The sequence below is a fragment of the Vanacampus margaritifer genome, chromosome 1 (genome assembly GCF_051991255.1).
Source record: "Vanacampus margaritifer isolate UIUO_Vmar chromosome 1, RoL_Vmar_1.0, whole genome shotgun sequence".
Taxonomy (NCBI): domain Eukaryota; kingdom Metazoa; phylum Chordata; class Actinopteri; order Syngnathiformes; family Syngnathidae; genus Vanacampus; species Vanacampus margaritifer.
The window spans coordinates 24223663-24242151 of record NC_135432.1 but is presented as its reverse complement, the minus strand read 5'-3'; the positions used below and the strand labels follow the sequence as shown (position 1 = coordinate 24242151).

The following is an 18489-nucleotide window of genomic DNA, read 5'->3' as shown; positions in this document are numbered from 1 at the left end:
ATAAAAATGATTCTATGCTTGACTGAGTTACATTTGAGTGCTCATCTTTTAATGCACCAGAGTTTAAAGTCTGACAAGTTGAAAAAGTTGTCCCTATTTAAAAGTGAATGTTTGTAATTAGAACGAGCAGAATTTGTTGACGCAGGATTGATGCGCTGAGTGATGATGTAAGTCATCACAGATCATTTAGTACTGGCCACAGGCTGGTTCAACTGAGGTCCTTTGCCGAATTTAAACAAATGAATAAATAAAATCGCATCCGATTATTTCATCACGGTCCCTTGGTGTTTTGTTGTCACGAAGGTCCTAATGACTCCTGATGCTTGCCACATCGGCGCATCCGTACAGAATATTGTAGACATTTTGCTTGGGGTTTGCTTCATCTCAAGATACAACTTTTCCATTAGTAATTTACATAGCATTGGGGGTCTTGACGTGATTACAGGTTTAGAAAATGACTTTTTTTTTAAATACACAGCTGGCCTACTAATGTGTTATAGACTGGACTGTTAACAGCTGCAAGGCATCCTCGAACACTGCCGCTTTATCTTCCAACTGGCACAATTTGGATTAGTCTCTGCACGACTGTTTTTTATCATAACTTTCTTCCATTATTTTCAAAAAAAAAACGGTGATATTTTTCCTCATTTGGATGCCAAACCCGTCCATATTTTGGATGTCACTTTGGCACTTTGAAGGCAGACTGAACTGATGTGTACATACAGAAAAAAAATATTTTTATGATATGTCAGTTTTATCAAGATTCATTCAATATATTTTCATCTTTTTTTCTGATTAGGAATAGGCAGGGTATCGGGATAATTGAATTTTGAGTGGAAGTGGAATATAGTGCAATGAACAGCTGCAGCCAGCAGAGGTGCTGTTGAGAAAAGGATTCCAATACTAGATTGTGATTTCCAATCAGCAGCAGTACTCAGTTTGACACTGATGATTGAGTAGTAAGCATGTTTTCATGTTGTTGACATGTGAAGCAGCGTGTAACAGCTCCGGTTTTGTAAAAGTAGGGTGTTGTCGCTACTAATCTCTTCTTATTAGCATATCTATTAAAAGTAAGTTAAATGTCATTTCGTGTTGCTTCGGTCTTTCAGAAAATAATGTGTGTCATCTGTCGTGTGAGGCTTTTTGAAGGAAATTGGTTTGGAATAGCTGCATCAAGCAGCCAGCTTCAGCCCCCCTACAGCCTCTAAACAGAGCATCTCTCAATCCTTGTCACTGAGATGACAGCTGCTGAATACTGAGCAGAGGAGACAAGAGCTGCCCTCAACCTGAAACACACAACGACACTCGCCATCCTCATCTTTCCCTTTTTCTCAAACACGCACGCCCACACAGGTACACATACATGCAGATGTACACACACTTCAAACAAACCACATGCAATAGATAACTCACACCTACGCGGAGGTTTTATTCAGCATGACATTCATCATCAGATTTGCAACCACACTCCCTTTTTCATCAAGAACAAAATATTTATCTGTAAGCACTTGAGGCCAACAGCCAATGAATGACTTTGACATGTTTCTGTTAAGCATTCCATTTATTTGGGCTTTTGTTCGTATTTGCCTTATTTATTGCATCTTAGGAGTTGTCTTTTTCAAACATGCACAATTTGTGGTGAAGTTCCCAAAACGTGAGTTTTGCGTGCAGGTGACAACATTGTCAAAATGATTCCCATTCACGCAGAGCTTCCAAAACGTTGTCAGCCACCTGCCCTCCTGATTTTACCCCTTCACGTGCAACTGGAGCCAACATTTTGACACGCAGTTGTGTTTAGTTTCCAAAATGACAATTTTATTAAGACGCCACTCTTAATTTATGAGAAAGTTGCATACGTCCTCTTGTAGTAATTATTGTACAATTTAGTTTTTATTGGCGAACACACGTGACATTGTTTTAAGTACATGTCAAATGGTCATGATGATTTTGATCAATAATATCACAACTTGTCATTTTAAAGTCTCCCCTGTGTGAGTTATTTGTCCATATTTGCTGTGGAGATTAAATGTAAATCTAAATTGTGGTGATAGGTGTTGCGATTGGTCCCAAAATTCTGTCATCGTTGCCTTTCTGTGTTGCTTGTTGACAATGGAAACAGAAGGTGATGAGGATGTGACCAAAGGCTGAGCTGAGAGTTGAGAAATTTGTCATGTAAAGGGAAATTGTTACATAACTTTCCAGGAACACATCCTGTGTCTAAACACATGGAAATATGTTTCAAGACTTTTTTTTTTCTTCTTGGATGATGCATACCTCATACTTAAAAAGAAATATAATAATTTCAGCAATCATAAAATAAAACAACCATCTGGGTAGTTAGATCTATTTTTATAAGAAAACTTATTTTTAAATAGTAAAACTGGAGCTAGAATCACATGACAATACAAATTGTTTTAAGTGACATACAGCACGTCATCCATAACGTAATGCTAGTATAGGAAATCATCAATTCACTGTTTATCTGATTGACACATGGAGGCAAATAATATATTTATCATTTTGTTTCGGTTCAGTAGCATTGGTTGACTTTAACTGTTGATGTTTATTACCAAGTTGTGAGACTTGAGACGTGAGACAGGCAGCAAATACCTTCAGTGTGTATGCAGCATTAATGTTATTGCTAAGCAACACAATTCAGCTCTTCTTTGTTAAAGGTGGTGGTGGGGGGTGGGGGATAAATAAATAACCTCAGTGTCATAATAGCTGTTGTATAAATAAGTGTTCCATGATGCACTTTTATTTCAAGACTTAAAGCAGAGTTGGTGCCTTTCCTTGGCTGCAAAAGGTCTGCAATGTATGGACACATCCTGGACTGCAGCATAATGAAGGATGTCTGCAGACTACTGAGTCCGCTCGCCACAGGCTCCATTCACATGCAAATCCGAACCCCGCCACGCTCTCTAATTACAACCCGTGCGCCAACAGGGACTGATTCACTCCACTGACCAGCACACGCATTCAAGACCTCCGACTTCAGCAATGGCATATTCATGCCTTGCCATCTGAAAGATATACAGTAGAATGGAGCTTAAATCACAAATGAACCACGATTCATTGGAGGTTTAATTAGTGTTTGCAATGATGCTAATCTGAAACATCTATGCAAGATATTTTCTAATTGCACATTGATAATTATGCACAAACAGGTGATTTTAAAAAGGATATGGAGTCTATTGTGAAAACAACGGATGACCACAGTCGCCATAATCAATAGCAAGCAGTAGACCACATCCACATTGATATAGTATTTCCTTATATAATGGTTGGGGGCGTTTATTTACTCAGCTCCAGTGAGATGACCAGACATCGATCAGGGTCCAGGAGGAGGCATTTTGACACAATCGTAGATTAGAGTAATATATGTTTAATCTTTTAGCCCACAGACAATGAGCCCAAGTAATATTAGGTGATATAATGTCAAGTGAAATGATGGATGTATTGTGCTAGGAAACAAATCATGTAAATTCAGAGAAATATCCAGAACTGAGCCAGGCTGCATTGAGACGTACTGGGCAGAAATAATGCTATGTTTACACTACAGTTCAGGTTCCCGATGGCAATTGCAGCCCCTTTTGCTTAAAACGTAGTGTGCCAAGGGATTTTGGCCCCTGATTAAGTACCATAGTCTGACTGGGTGTAGTAGTTGACAGTAACTATGACACACTTGAAAACTTACATGACCATAAAAGGTAGTGAGTCATGTAAGTCACATGATGAAAGAGAAGGAATATTCTTTCATAAGCGCTTGACATCAGCCCATTTTTCACACATATTAAATCTTTCAAATCACAGTTATGTGTGTAACAGCGAGCTTACTGTACAGTACTGTGTGGTTATACACACTCATAAATACTTCATGTTATTTTTCCGGTAGCAAACGCTAATCTCTTGTCAGTTGACAGTACGAGGCTCTTCCAAAGTCATAAGAAGAATCTCTTTCTTTGTGTCATGGGTTTTGCAAGCAGTATTTATTAACTTTCTGAATGAAACTAAAAGCATGAAGTTTCACATCGCAGTTCCCATTACTTGCAGACATATATTTCTCTTTTAAGCTTGGCAGTGGACAATGATAAGCTTGTTGTTGTTGTTTTACACATTACTTGGGCGCGGGGAAGCAGATGATTATATGCACTAGTTTACAAAAAAAAAAAAAAAACGTGCATATTGAGCTGAACTGATTATGAGACTTAGAAAACAAGTGCTGCATCACAGCATGTCATCGCTGTCTGCTGACAACAGTATATTTCACTTAAAATTTCCAGGAACAATAAAAAAAAAAAGCCATACAGAAAAATCTTTCTCATGAAATACACAATCAACTGTGATTGGTGTCGTTATCTTCAACAGTCATAATTGTATTATATATATATATAAGATGTTTAAGATGTACAAAGTGTAATGGGTCAATTATGTACAGAACAGATAGCTGTAAAACAGCAATTCAATTTTTTTTGTCATTCATTTATTTCAGGCAGCAATCAAAATCAACAATTTATCAATTTCTCCATACAATACTCAACTAAACCTAGCCTTTTTGGTGGTTAACTATGGTCTTGTGGAATGTGAGGGGACTCGGTCATGTGATTAAAAGAAGTAGAGTTTTTTTCACATTTAAAGTCACTAAAGGCGGATATAATGTTTCTCCAAGAGACACATATAAGTGCAACTGAACAACGAAGATTGAGAACTAACTGGATCTCTCAGGTTTTCCAAGCACCTTTTTCTCGTAAAGCAAGAGGAGTTGCTATGGCCGTATGAATTCCTTTCCAATAATTATGCTTAATATATATCGTCCAAATGTTGATTGTCCTGATCTTTAATTTGGTCTCAACTTCATGTATATATGTCATTATTGGAGGGGATTTCAATTGTTATTTGGATCCACAGTTAGATAGACTTTCAAATAAGCCACATCCTAATATAAGATCTGTTCAAACTTTGAATGACTTGATTAAAATTAGGAACCTGATAGATGTTTGGCGATTGCAACATCTTAAAAATAAAGATTTTTCTTTTCATTCTCATGTTCATAAGTCATACACCAGGATTGTTTTCTTTTTTAATTTCAGTTGAATTGTTTCCCAATATAACAAGCTCCACATACCATAACATTCTGATATCGGACCATGGTCCAATTTCATTGCAGTTAAATCACATTTTGTCTAAATCCAAATATAGATGGCGTTTTAATCCTCTACTTCTGGAGGATAACTCCTTTGTGGAGTATATGACTGCGCATATGGATGAGTTTTTGTCAACTAATGACAATGGGGAAGTCTCCAATATGATTTTATGGGAGATTTTCAAGGTAGTAATGAGGGGTTATGTTATTTCATTCGAATCAAGTAAGAAACAAAAACTTAACACCCAAATTAGAGAAATTGAACAAACATTTTCCACGCTGGGAGAAACATATAGAACTACTGATTACAACAAGATCCTAAAGCTTAAACTTGAATATCATAAAACGTACCAGTAACATTTTGCTTAAACTTAAACAGAAACAATTTGAACTGGGAGAAAAACCTGAAAAATTGGTAGCAATTCAACTTAGAAATGAGCAAGCAAAACTTACTATTCATTAAAATGAATTACAAATCAGGGAATTTGGTTACTAATTTAGAAGACATGAATTGTTGTTTTAGAGACTTCTATGAATAACTTTATGCAAGTAAGAGTACTGTTACTGTAACTGAAATTAGAGATTTCTACAATAATTTAAATATTCCTCAATTAGACATCAGTTCAAGAGATAAACTTGATTCTCCAATTCAAGAGGCAGATCTTGCAAACGCCTTTCATGCTTTTCGCTTTTATGCTTCCGGAAAGACATCAGGGCCAGATGGGTTTGGCTGTGAGTTCTATAAGGCTTTTCAGAAATATGTGATTCCTCTCATGATAAGAATGGTGAATGAATTAATAAAATATAAGAGGCTTCCCAATTCTCTCTATGAATCAAATATTTGCTTAATTCCAAAAAAGGGAAAGATGAAACTGACCCTACAAATTACCGACCTATTGCTCTTTTAAACTGTGATAAAAAAAAAAATATATATATAACTTAAGTGTTGGCCATGAGACTTGGTAATCATATTTCGAAGATTATACATCCTGATCAAACAGGATTTATCTCGGTCCGGTTTCTGTTTAGTTATGTTCGATTACCTTTGAACACATTATATTCCACTCATAAAGATGATACACAAGTTGCTGTACTATCTTTGGATGCTCGAAAGGCGATCAAATCGAATGGCCATTTTTATTTGAAACATTAAAACTATTTGGAATTGAGGAACAATTATTATTATTATTAGTTCATTATCTCAGGATTTTGCATTGGTTAATACAAAGTATTTTTTGGTGTGCGCATCTTCACTTAACTATTGTCTAACTCTACGGTATATCATACACCACATTTGGATGCAAATGCCTGTCAGCATCACAGCAGGAGGGAAAACTTGCTGTGATGGAAGCTTTGTTTGTGAAACTATAACTATTTTCACCTTGCTACTGTTTATTTGACAAGCTAATAAGTCTCTTTCCTTTGACCACTGAGGGAAGGACACACACAGAGAAGGAGGAAAAAACATTAGTTTCACTTTAATCACTTCCCCCCACATTTTGTAGAACTACTGTCATGTTTTACTTCAAACACTAATTCCCCACAACCTAACAGCAGTATCTTAACAAAACAGCTGTGAAAAAGACGTGTGACTTCCCTGAGCTCACATGAGTAGCGTGTCCTCCCCCCTCCGACTCTGTGCGCAAGTGGTACAGTCCATTTAAAAAGGTGCCTGTCATCTCTCAATGCTCTGTGTCCTTTCAACAGTCAGCTGCGGGGAGCACATTTCACGGAAGGGCAGTGCGGGCTAACACTCACACATGTGCTTTCAGAACTCACAGGCACGCGCACACACAAGCGCACTGACACTCTCCTGCCACGCACAAACTCACACACATTCCCCTCCAGTAGATTTCCCCAGAGGTGGATGACTTTTTGCAAACGAAAGGACAAACTGCTTTGAGGATTTTAACTCGGCGTTGTCGTCAAAAGACCAAAATAAGGATTTATTTGCTTCCACTGGAAATGCACAAGTTGTCAGCATGACACCTTTCCCGGATTCTCCTCTCCGCAGGCAAAAATCCTGAAAATGATGGATGACAACAAGCAGCTGGCTCAGCGCATAGACGGGGCCATTCAGTCGGCCAGCCAGGAGGTGACCAATTTGCGCTCGGAACTGAGCGCCACCAGCCGCAGACTGACCGAGCTGGGGGCTGCTGACCCGTCCGGCAGCATGCTCGAGACCCTGCAGCACAACCACAACGGTAAGCCCGGTGAGAGTGGACTGTGTGCCGAGAAACGGCAAACATGTGGCGACGCGGGCTGATGCGGTTGTGGAGTGCGATCAGACACGAGAGCACGTGCTGCAAAGTGTTCGAAAACGCGCACAATTAACGAGTGAGTTTGAGCTGAACAAAAGCGATGTGCTGTTTCTGTCTGCTTGTGTCCACTCTCACCCCCTGCTTCCCTCCTTGTGTTGAATAATTAACCCTGTGAACCTTGAAGGGGGTAGTGCTGCACTTTGGTCAGACCAGAATGGGTAAAGTTACACCCTCTTTTTATGTCTCCTGCCACTCTGGGCTGCCAGTCCATTCATGTTGCTATACAGTATACTGGCCAATGGATGTGTGTCCTAAAGTGGGGGGTGGCTTTCAGGTTGCCGTGGGTTACTGTTACCCAGAGCTCTTGAATAGTTGCCCAGTCTGTAGAATGCTGTATAATGTGTGTGCGCTGTTCTTCATATACTCAGTTGGACTTAAATAGCTGACAGATGTGTGTATTTACACATGGTCGGTGACATAAGCATGGCCGGCTTGCCAAATCCTGGCACACACACGTACTTCCACACTATCGCCGTTTCCATAGCAGTCAGCTGCTCCAGCCAGCTGTCTGTCTGCAGTATGCTTTCCTCCCCAACCAACATATTTGAGACACCTCTGAGGTCAAGCTACACTCTGCACTACTTCCTCTTTCACATTCACAATGAAAAAAAAAAAACGAAGCTCAGCAAACATTCCCAGCTATGCAGCTAAAAGTCATGTAGTCTTTGTTGACCTCTGTTATGAGGAAACGTTGAACACGGCTGGTGCATGACACAGCTGGTGACTTTCAAATTGCTCTGCCGGCAAATGCTTTGCGTTCCTCCACCCCCATTTTCATTTTTTTGGTTTGAAGTGTCCTTTTTAACTCCTGACACTCCTGCTGTTACCATAGCAGTGTGTACATGTGTGACGACAAGCGTTCCTCTGAGAGCGCTGATGTCATTGTCCCTCGAACTGCTTGGCTGCTTAGATGAAATGATGCCCGCGAGGTTCATGTGCAGTGATGGAATCACATGAATCTCAATTCTTTCAACAATTCTTTCTGACCAAAATACTATTTTAAGCAGCAGATGTGTGTGCATAGATCTTAGTTCCGAAACTAAGTGCTTCATAGTTCCCAGGCTGAACATCATTTCGAAATGTCTTCCCTTTTATTTGACCTCTTTACCTTTCCATTCTAAGTCAAACGCGTTTATTTTTGCTTCGTGTCCACCTCTCGCTATCTGTCCTTTCTCCCCGGAGCTGTCCTTTACCACCCGAGGCGTGTGCGAGTAATGGCAGGGGCTTGGTGGATTAGGTAATTTATCATCAGAGGCTACATTTGGAAGGGAAGGGAAGTGCGCGCTAAGGGTCGTCGGTTCATTGCACAGCCGGCACAGCGCGAGTCCTGAGGGAAGAGCAGTTGCTGCTGGTGCTACCTGGCAGCACAGCAACAGAAGCAGCAGTAACCTCGCCAGCAGGAGAGCTTTCTTCAATTACATTGCTTCTACTTAGAGGTTATATATTGTGTAACACTGTGAAAAATAACAATAGCATAATGTATCCCATATTCTGAATGTGTACTAATACACTTTATGAAAAGCTAGACTTTTTTAACTCTTTGACTGCCAAAAACGTTAAATAACATTTAGTAAAATCCTACGGAGGAGCGCCAAAGACGTTAAAAGACGTTCACCAAGTTTTTTTTTTTTTTTTTTTGGGAAACGGGTGGAGGAAAGCCTTGGCCAGCTGTGCTGAAAGTATCAAGCAGATCTAGTTAGTGTAATGCTTATTTTTGGCCCCTAGATGGCAGCGATGACTCTCTTTGGACAAGATTGGGTAGGTGTCAGTAGAAGATGTGAGGCGGAGCTAGAGTGTTGAGGGGACAATGGCTGAGGAAGCCATAATGGCGACCGGTTGCAAGCAGCTCACGCTTGAGCATTTTTTTCAAAGACGAAAAGCATCGACCAATGCTAAAGAACACATTGATGACGACGATGATGATGATGGTGACTCCGAGGTTGACGCCGAAGTTGGAAGCGTTGACGCGGCGGCTATGATCACGTCATAAAGCCTCACCGGCTAGCAATGCTAACGCCGGAAAACGCGGAGCACAACCGAGCACTTCTGCTCAGGCGGACGTTCAATCGGACGATGAAAAGTGCCCCGAGTCCAATGCATATTCATCGGAGGAGTGGGTACAGTCTGATCACGGAGAAGACACTGGTTATGGACTACGATGCCACCATGAATGGAGCGGATAAGATGGATCAACCACCCGGTATAGGAACTGAAGGACATGAGGAAGCCAGACGTAACACCACCGTAACGTCACCGTATCATGATCCTTAGAGTAGACTTGATGGCAACATGGCCAAACACACACTGCAGTATATACTTGCTATTCCCCGGAAAAAAAGGCCGGCAAGAAAGTGTAATGTCTGCACTCGAAGGAGCCATCGCAGTGAAACTAATCTTTTGTGCAAATCCTACTGCGTTCCCTTGCACGCATGGGAGTGTTACAAAAAGAAAAACTGTATTTGAAACATCCACACAATTGTAAATATTACCACGGTTGCACACATTTGTAAATAGTTTGCCAAATTGTTTTGTCAAATTGTTACACTGTTGAATGTAAATAAACGTATTTTGCTATCAAATAACACTTTTTCATTGTTGGTGGTAGTGTTTTACAGAAGTAAAGCACTGTTTAGGTGTTTGTGGCATCATTCATGGGGAAAAAAAGGTGTCAAATTCACTAGAGTGCATGAAATAATATCGTTTCACAAAAAGCTTGATTTCTCTGTATTTTGTTTCAAAACAGAGCATTTGGGTGAAACTAACCATTTTCTATTGTTGATTACTGAAAAACGGAATAAGGTAGAAACAAACTTTTTTTTCTGATGAAAGATGGGAGTCCAATCGTTCATTTGGTAGTATGTGTGTTTCCATATTCCAAACACAAAATTTTCTGTGGACCTTGAAAGATCAGTCAAATTGCTTAAATCGGCTGGCACCCACGGCATCCCTTTTCTGAAAACGTCTGGCAGTCAAAGAGTTAATGTATCTCCATAAGATATTTACAGCAGAAAAAAATGGCACTGCTTTTGTTCGGGCCTTATTCGGTCTGGCGTCCATTATCTTTTCCTCATACAATACCTTCCTCGAAAAAGATGACCATGAGCAAAACTCACAATTTCAACAAATTTGATGTGCACGCTATTGTGTTTGAAATGTTCTTGTAGTGATTAAACATAAGAAGTGCATAAATGCGGTTTTCAGAGCCAACCTTTCTAAATTCCTCTCACTATGAAGGCTTTTGACATGCTGTAATCAATACTACCAAGGTTCTAGATCTCTATTTTCAAAGCTTCGTGGTTAGTTAAATCCTTCTGTGGTGAAATTGATAGCAATAGAATATTGACTAAGCCAAGCGAGATCATCAGCTTTCCAAATTGGTTGGAATTTGTTTAGGTGTTTCTCTATACCAGGGTTCAGGCCCCAAATGTATCACTGGGCACTTTTTTTAGCCATGAAAACAATTTACACTTGAAAATGGCGGCTTCCTACCAGAGTGTGTCTTTTACGGGAGAGCTTGTTTGAAAATAAATGTTGTTAATAAAAGTGTACAAACAATTGCAACTGTTGTGCTAAATGGATGACTGAAGTCCATCTTGTTAAATCATGTGATGTTTACATGTCACATATGTGATGTTTTTGATGTGAGACTATACTTATTATACTGTCCGAGCTCTTGAAATGCTACATTAGGTAGCACGTAGAGGGGCCCCAAGTGACAGACGACAGAACCTGGTGACTTCCTAAAAGGCTGGCCATTTAGTCCGATTTGATTACTTTTTAGACTATTTGTTTGTCTGTCACCCCTCATAAGTAAACCGGTGTGGGCTGCTTAAGATGCTGTTTGATGGTTGCCGCTCCCTCTGCCTTGAGCCTTTAAAGTTCTTTACGTTTCGCCAATTGTTCTTCAAATGAAATGCCATATTATATTTGTTTTTTTCCAACCTTATAACATCCTCTCCCAAAATAAGGTAAGGTACGTTTTTGTGGCATGTGTTGCGGGGATTCAAACGTATCATCACTCTCGAATCACAAAAAAATCCACATGGCAGACATGTTTGTTTTGTTTTGTTTTAGTGCACCACTAATGTAAACACACATCTTTGAACTGACTACTGGGTCTTTTAAGTTACAAATCTGTTTTGTTCCTCGCTGTGCTTGAGAACCTTCATCTATAATATTCATCTTCATGAGAGTGTTAGGCAGAAGATCAGAGCGGAATTAGCCCCATTATATTATTTAGCACAGGGGATTTACTGGCTACATGCATCATTAATGAGGGGGCCATATTTAAATATTAAAATGGTATTAAGACTACAGTCTTGTACTTCTGCTCATGTAAAGTCTCCCTGGCTACTGACCTTGGAAATTAACTTGGATATTACTGTTACGTCAGGAGGCTGTCTCAGTGAAAAGTAGTTCTGAATAATTAGTCCATTAGACCAGTTCAACGGAACCTTCTTGATGGGAACAATGAAAGAGTCTGCTTGCTTCTTAACTAATTGATTTAATATTCACAGTGTGGGCCTTACACACCTCAATAAATTAATGAACCATTTGGGGGTTGCAATAGCCCCGCCTTGATCTCATCCTATTGGAATCAACAGTAGTGAGAATAGTGACATTTATTTGAAATTGCATGCAAGAGAAGTGTTGCATTTTGTTTATGATGTACACGGTGCAGTTATTGGCTACAGATTAGTTTAGGTTTAACTTTTTTTTAGGGAATATTCAGGGCAATTCTCGGGATGGTAAAAGTGGTATGTAGCGTAAAATTTGGGAATGGCGGCTATAGATTTTTTTTGCACATGTAGTGTAAATTAAACGAAAATGAATATTATTCTTTAGACCGCCTATGTTGATTGGTGGTTGGTTGTGGTCCTGCCAAAATCCCATCAGATTTCTTAAAGTGTACAATTTCCTGAATTTAGTTGACATGTTTTTGCTTGAACAGCATTTATCACTGACATTTTATAACATACCGTCATTCTCATGCTTTTTTATGAGCACAGGGACTAGGTCTAAACTTACTGTCACTCACAGCAAGCATTTGGTGTGGAATAACCACAAAAATACTTTTTTTTTTTCTAAAGGCGGAGAAACCTATTTGGACAGCAGTCAATTAGCTCAAGATGTGGAAATAGCACCGAGTCTCACGTGTCATATCTGTCAATGAGGATGGAATTGGAAATCTACTTGACAATGGGAATCAAGACAAAAAGACGATAGCCCTTTCCAGATCTGATGTTTATGACAGGATTAACAGACATTTTGGCAGTTGCTGTCCATATGGTTACTCATTCAAGCAGGCAAACACCACCGTTTCCTTTGGCTGACTTCATTTAACACATCTTCTGGAGTAGTTACTTCCCTAATGAATCTTACATTAGGCAGGAATTGCTGCCCACCAGAGATAGTATTTCAAATGAAACAACCCATGTTGGTATAATTATTGCGACTAAAACCTTAACATGTGAATAAAGGTAGTAATTAGTTGATGAATGATGCTGGTCTGGACCCATACCATATGCTTCCCAGCTACTCATTTAGATATATTGTCTACGTAGGACTCATTGGAGGGAGAGACAAGACCTTGTCATTTAGATTTACAAGCCATACAAAACTGTAACTTAGTGTTAACCACATTTTGGGTGTGTATTCACATCACTGTTGCTCTCACACCCCAATGTGGTCTAATACTGTAGGGAAGATGTTAGTCAGCCACTGGACCTGTTCTCAAACCCACAATTCTTTACTCAAATCTTTTTGTTGACTTTAGCTAAACGTCATTGCAATTCGATAGGTCAAGCTTGTCTGAATTGTTAGATATGTTTTGATGAATTAGTTTGAGTGGCTCTCCAATATGTAAATGGTTATCACTCTCCGTCTTTCCGCATGTATTTCGTGAAGAGTGTTTCTCGAAGCACGCTCAAGCAGATGGTCCAGCAGAGTATGCTGTGTTTTTAGCGATACCATTGAGACAGGGTTGGGTAGAAAAGCCAAAAGCTGTTATGACTCAAGTTTAAAAAAATAAAAATACAAATATTTGATAACATGAGGAGTGAGTATTCAGTGAAAAACTACTCAAGTACTGAGTAATTGGTAATTTCAGATATATATTTTTTGTTTTAACTAAAGCAACAGACAATTTAATCATTAGAAAATAACATACGGTAAATTAAGGAAAATTCAGCCTTAATAAACAGTTCTAAATTAACTTAATTTGTTTACACTTGTGAAACAGCACAAAAGGCAATGGTTACTGTCGATAGAAAACCAGGAACAAGGCAGTTCACCACCACATCTGTTCTTTTTCGTAGGTTGTAAAGTAAACATATGGAACATGAGGGCAGGAGTGTTGTGCCTCTGAGTTCTGACTAAGGCAAGGGCAAGGCAAGTTTATTTGTATAGCACATTTCATACACAAGGCAACTTACTGTGCCTTACGCAAGAAAATACAATATCTATATGTATCAACAAACACAGTAGCTAACATAACATTCACTCAGCAAAAAAAATAGAAAACAAAACTAGGTTACAAAATTTACTAAAAGAGCTTAGACTGACAATGTTAAAACATTAGTCAACAAACATTAAAAACATTTAGCGTAAGGATGTTAAAAAAAAAAAAAAAGATTTTAAAACTGTTTAAAAGACCTTTCAACCTGGATTTAAAAGCATTTACACTCTGGGCTGACTTCAATTCTGTTGGCAGCTTATTCCATTTGCGTGCAGCATAACAGCTAAATGCAGCTTCACCATGTTTACTTCGAACTCTGGGTTCCACTAGTTGGCCCAAGTCTGTAGATCTCAGAGCCCTGCTGACCAGCACACTGTTGCTGCTGTCATGCGCTACATGAATTAGTCACTTTGAAAACTTTGCTTGTGTGTGGGGCGGAGTCAAACATCACTTGTGGTTACACCAAATTGGTGAAACAGATTAATATGAAAGTGCAGCAGCATCCGCAATATCCCAGCATTATTACAGTGAAGCCAATTTGCAATTTTGGTACAGATTTCAGCAAGAACATGACATCGATGCACACAATTTGCTTTGGCAGGCCACGTCAAATGATAGAACCAGAACTGGCGACTGAGTTTGACACCTGTGGTCCCCAAAAAATATTCCACAAGTGTAGTTATACTTTTCTTTAGCTTTGTGAGTGTTTTTTTATGCCACCAGCAAAGGTACAAGTGAGGGTATAAAAGGGAGAGTGAGAAAAGTGGGATGTGGCGAGTACAAGATGGTTAAAAGGATAATGAATTGATATCAATAATAAAAGAAGAAAAAAAACAAAGTGTGTTTAGGGTTAAGAAATGCTTCTCCTAAGCTAACGCAATCCTGCCTCTTCATGTTCGTCACAACTCAAGTTGTGAATGCTTATCAATTTGATATAAGTTAGAGATGCAATGGATAACATACTTTTTTTTATTTTAAGATGGGGGGTTGCTAATAAAATTGACTGTCACACCATTTCCTAGCACTTATCAAATAGTGAGTAGTTTTAGTTTATTTTTATCATCATTCTTTTTTCAGTTTTTGGAAACAATGTCAAATTTTTTTCCTTAACAATCAATACAGGCTTCATGATTTTGCCAGATTCACACTAGAACGGAATATTTTCATTTAAATCATAATGTGAACAATTATTTCGAAATAATAATTCTGAGGTTGTTTGGCAGCATCAGGTCTACTTTATTAGAATGCAAATGTAACCCCAAACTTGCTATGTCACACGGAAATGATACAGAACTAAAGTGCATTATAAATGTCAAGCCATTTATTATTCTGCACATCCCTGAAGGTGACAAGCCAAAGTGAGTTATAGTTTACCAAATAAAGAAAACTACTGTGACCAACGATTTAAAGTCATCCTAACATGATGGAAAACTTTGTAGTTTTTCCCATTGTAAAATTTATGATATCCCATTAGTCTCCATGGCCTACTTTTTTGTTGACGCTTAGCCAAAGGCCTGACAGAACAAATTAGTCCTTCCGATACAGTGGAGGAGATTAATGTAGTTTGGATCTATCATTGCCAGCAACAATAAAAGCAGCAGAAGTTGGACTAGAAGTTGTATCACATTCAGGGACTTGATAGCCTGCATGCTCAAAGCCAAGTGGCCTGCGCCGTAGCCCCGGCCGGCCGTTTGGCTCCCAATCAGCTGAGAAACGCGGGTGCTCGTCAAGCACGGAGTCACCCCCAGCGGTGGTAGAATGATATGATGTGATGAAGCGTGTAGGGAGAACAGGAGAAAGGCTTGTATAGGGCTTGCTGCATGCAGGGCCTTCAAATATATTGTCACCAATTATTCACAGTATGGTGCATGCATACTAGCAGAAACCACAAAATGACATTTCCCTTGTTCATCTAATTTCTGGTGCTTGTAGATTGAATGGATGTGAGTCTCGTCTATTTCTGTCCTCTGTTCCATTTCTGGAAGGCTCATACTGTACATGTGTTTGATGTGACAAATGCTAGTGCGGTAATATTTGGGTATGTCGATGTGTCATAACTTCTTTTGTGGGTCTAGCATGAACCTATTGAGGTTTTTAAGGTTCCAGTGTCAGGGTTCAGGCATCCATCTAACACACAGCTGTTCTCATAATGGTAAGCTTACAGTCAGTTCAGCCTCTTATTCAAATAGTGTGTATTTGTAATGTGTTTGCGCAGGTCTATTTCCCTACCATTGGATAGGAATAATTTTGGACCCTATAGCTGAGGGCAACAGAGCATGTGAAATCCAAGATGATAAAGATATTTTTGGCACTTGTATAGATGAATAGAATGCCTGCATAGCTCTGCAGATGGTTTGCCATGCCTTGGAGCACTTTCATACATATGCACATATCTCATAAGCAAACTGCAAGCATTTAAGAGCTGACAAATACAGCAGGGTATTGGATCAGCCATTCTGTGAATTCACTTCAGAGGACAGAGGCCAGGAAAGCTGTGAAGGTTTATGGAAGACCGGCCTTGGGTGCAAGATGGTTTATTCTAAGGCTAGAGGACAGCCAATGTTAACATGGATCAGAAAGAGTGATGATGCTAATATTGTGTAATAAACACTTCAGTGGTTGGAAATCTCCAACATGACTTATGGAATGTTGTAACTTCTACATAAACCACTAGTATTCACTAAAATTCCATAATCTGCTTGTTACTGGTAGATGACATGCTTTTACAATTTCTGGGGCTGCAAATATGTATTTTTACATTACTCAAAAGGGTTTGTGAACTCAAAAACTGCCTAGGTATTTTTAGATCAGGATCAAAAAACAAGGATTTTCCATTTATTTGTTGTTTGATAGTGTACCGTGAGATTTTGCTCATGTCAAATAAGGCTTTTGCTGAATAAGGCCTTTGCGCAATAAAGGCTAGGAAAAACAGTGACTTGGACTGAACTTTGCCAAAGGCACGAGGCCTCATTCATAAACAGAGCATACACATAAATGTGTGCTTAAGTCGTGCATACCAACATTTAACACAGACATTTGTGATTCTTCAGTAAGTTCCTACTTGAATTTGTTCTTACTGTGTAAACAAATTTTAGACCTCCACAATCATACCCTGCACACAAATAATGAAGGATCAGCTCATAAAAAAAAACGTTAAACGTTTTTACCCAGAATGCACAATTTATTGACACTATATAAAATTAGTCACAAAAACAATTGAAATTGACCTGGGACAACAACCACCAAAAACCTCAAAGTTGAGTAAGATATTCTTTCAAATCTCAGTAATAAATTGAATTCTGTACCCGCGACTCCAGTGAGGATAAACAGAAAATAAATGCATATTTTTCTGTGGTTCTGCTCATTCTCTAAACTTAGTTTTTTCTATGCATGTTTTGAGTGCCAGATTTTCAGATTTAATTTCAGAATGGATTCATTAAAAATAATTAACATTGCTGTTGTATGTTTTCAAGTTCTGCATTTAGCAGGCTTTCCAATGAAACCAAACTTTTACAATCAGGATAAAGAAAGTTTTGGGGTTAGCAATTTCAATCTTCCCCACCATTCCGGTTTTGGCGCATCAACCGGATGCCATTTTTACAGGGAAATAGGGGCACAGTTTATGCAGATTGCAAATCACAGACTCAAGCATAACAATTAGAATCAATTGTATTGTGATTGTCTCTACATATGCAGGGTGGTGATTAGGAAAATTGGCCAGTGCACACTGTCACGAATCCGGCAGTGATTGTGTGTACTGTATACACTGAACTTGTGCTGAGCGTAAGAACCGTTCTACACATTTTTTTCATGAAAACTTGTGTCCAATTTATACATAGGCCTACATTGCAAAAGCAGGGACTTATTGACCCCGAGGTATGTGCTTCCAAGCTGCAAATATTTTTGCTGAGGTGAGGTTGCTTGGTCTTATTTGTGCAACTCTAGAAATGAGTGTTAAGAGTTGCAAGGCGTGCAGCATTACTTACTCATACTTGTACATCTGGACCAGCCAAACTATGCAATTTGATAGCTTAATTTATTAAGTTAAATTGTGGAACTTTTGCAGATTATAATTGATTAAAGATTGTGTTTATATGGTAAAAAGCCTGTTTGGCATCAGGAATATTAAATCAAATCCCAGAATGGGGGAAAAAACTTGTTTTGAATGACATTGCCATTTTCTTTTTACATAAGGGGTGGGGGTGGGGATTTGAGGGTTTATTTTTAGGCCATATTGTCCAGGCCTAATTTGAGGTATTTTTAAAAACACTTTTTATATCAAAACTTAGCTTTGATCATGGTTTCGCAGACTTTCAGCTTCTCCACAGAAATGAAGAAAGAAAAAAAAGCCCAAACAAAAGTCATATAAATAAATAAAGAAAAACAAAACCTATATTTTAGCCTGCTTGTCAATAAATAGCATACGCCATTTGACAATTGGTGACCCAATTAAAACAGACCCATTTTACCTGACCCATTTGGAAAAGGGTGGCTTAGACAAATGTGTTGCTCAAGGTACAAAATAAATTATATTGGCCTTCATCTTCGTATGAAATATTAGTTTAAAG

The 18489-nt window shown here is 38.9% G+C and overlaps 1 protein-coding gene across 4 annotated transcripts in view; it reads left to right on the top strand.

Moving 5' to 3' along the window:
- kazna (kazrin, periplakin interacting protein a) overlaps window positions 1-18489 on the top strand; it is a 138132-nt gene that overhangs the window by 41970 nt on the left and 77673 nt on the right. For all 4 annotated transcript variants that reach the window (XM_077585786.1, XM_077585794.1, XM_077585802.1 and 1 more), the window contains exon 3: window positions 7158-7347. In XM_077585786.1, coding sequence (XP_077441912.1) covers window positions 7158-7347 — 190 coding nt within the window. The remainder of the gene's footprint in view (window positions 1-7157; window positions 7348-18489) is intronic.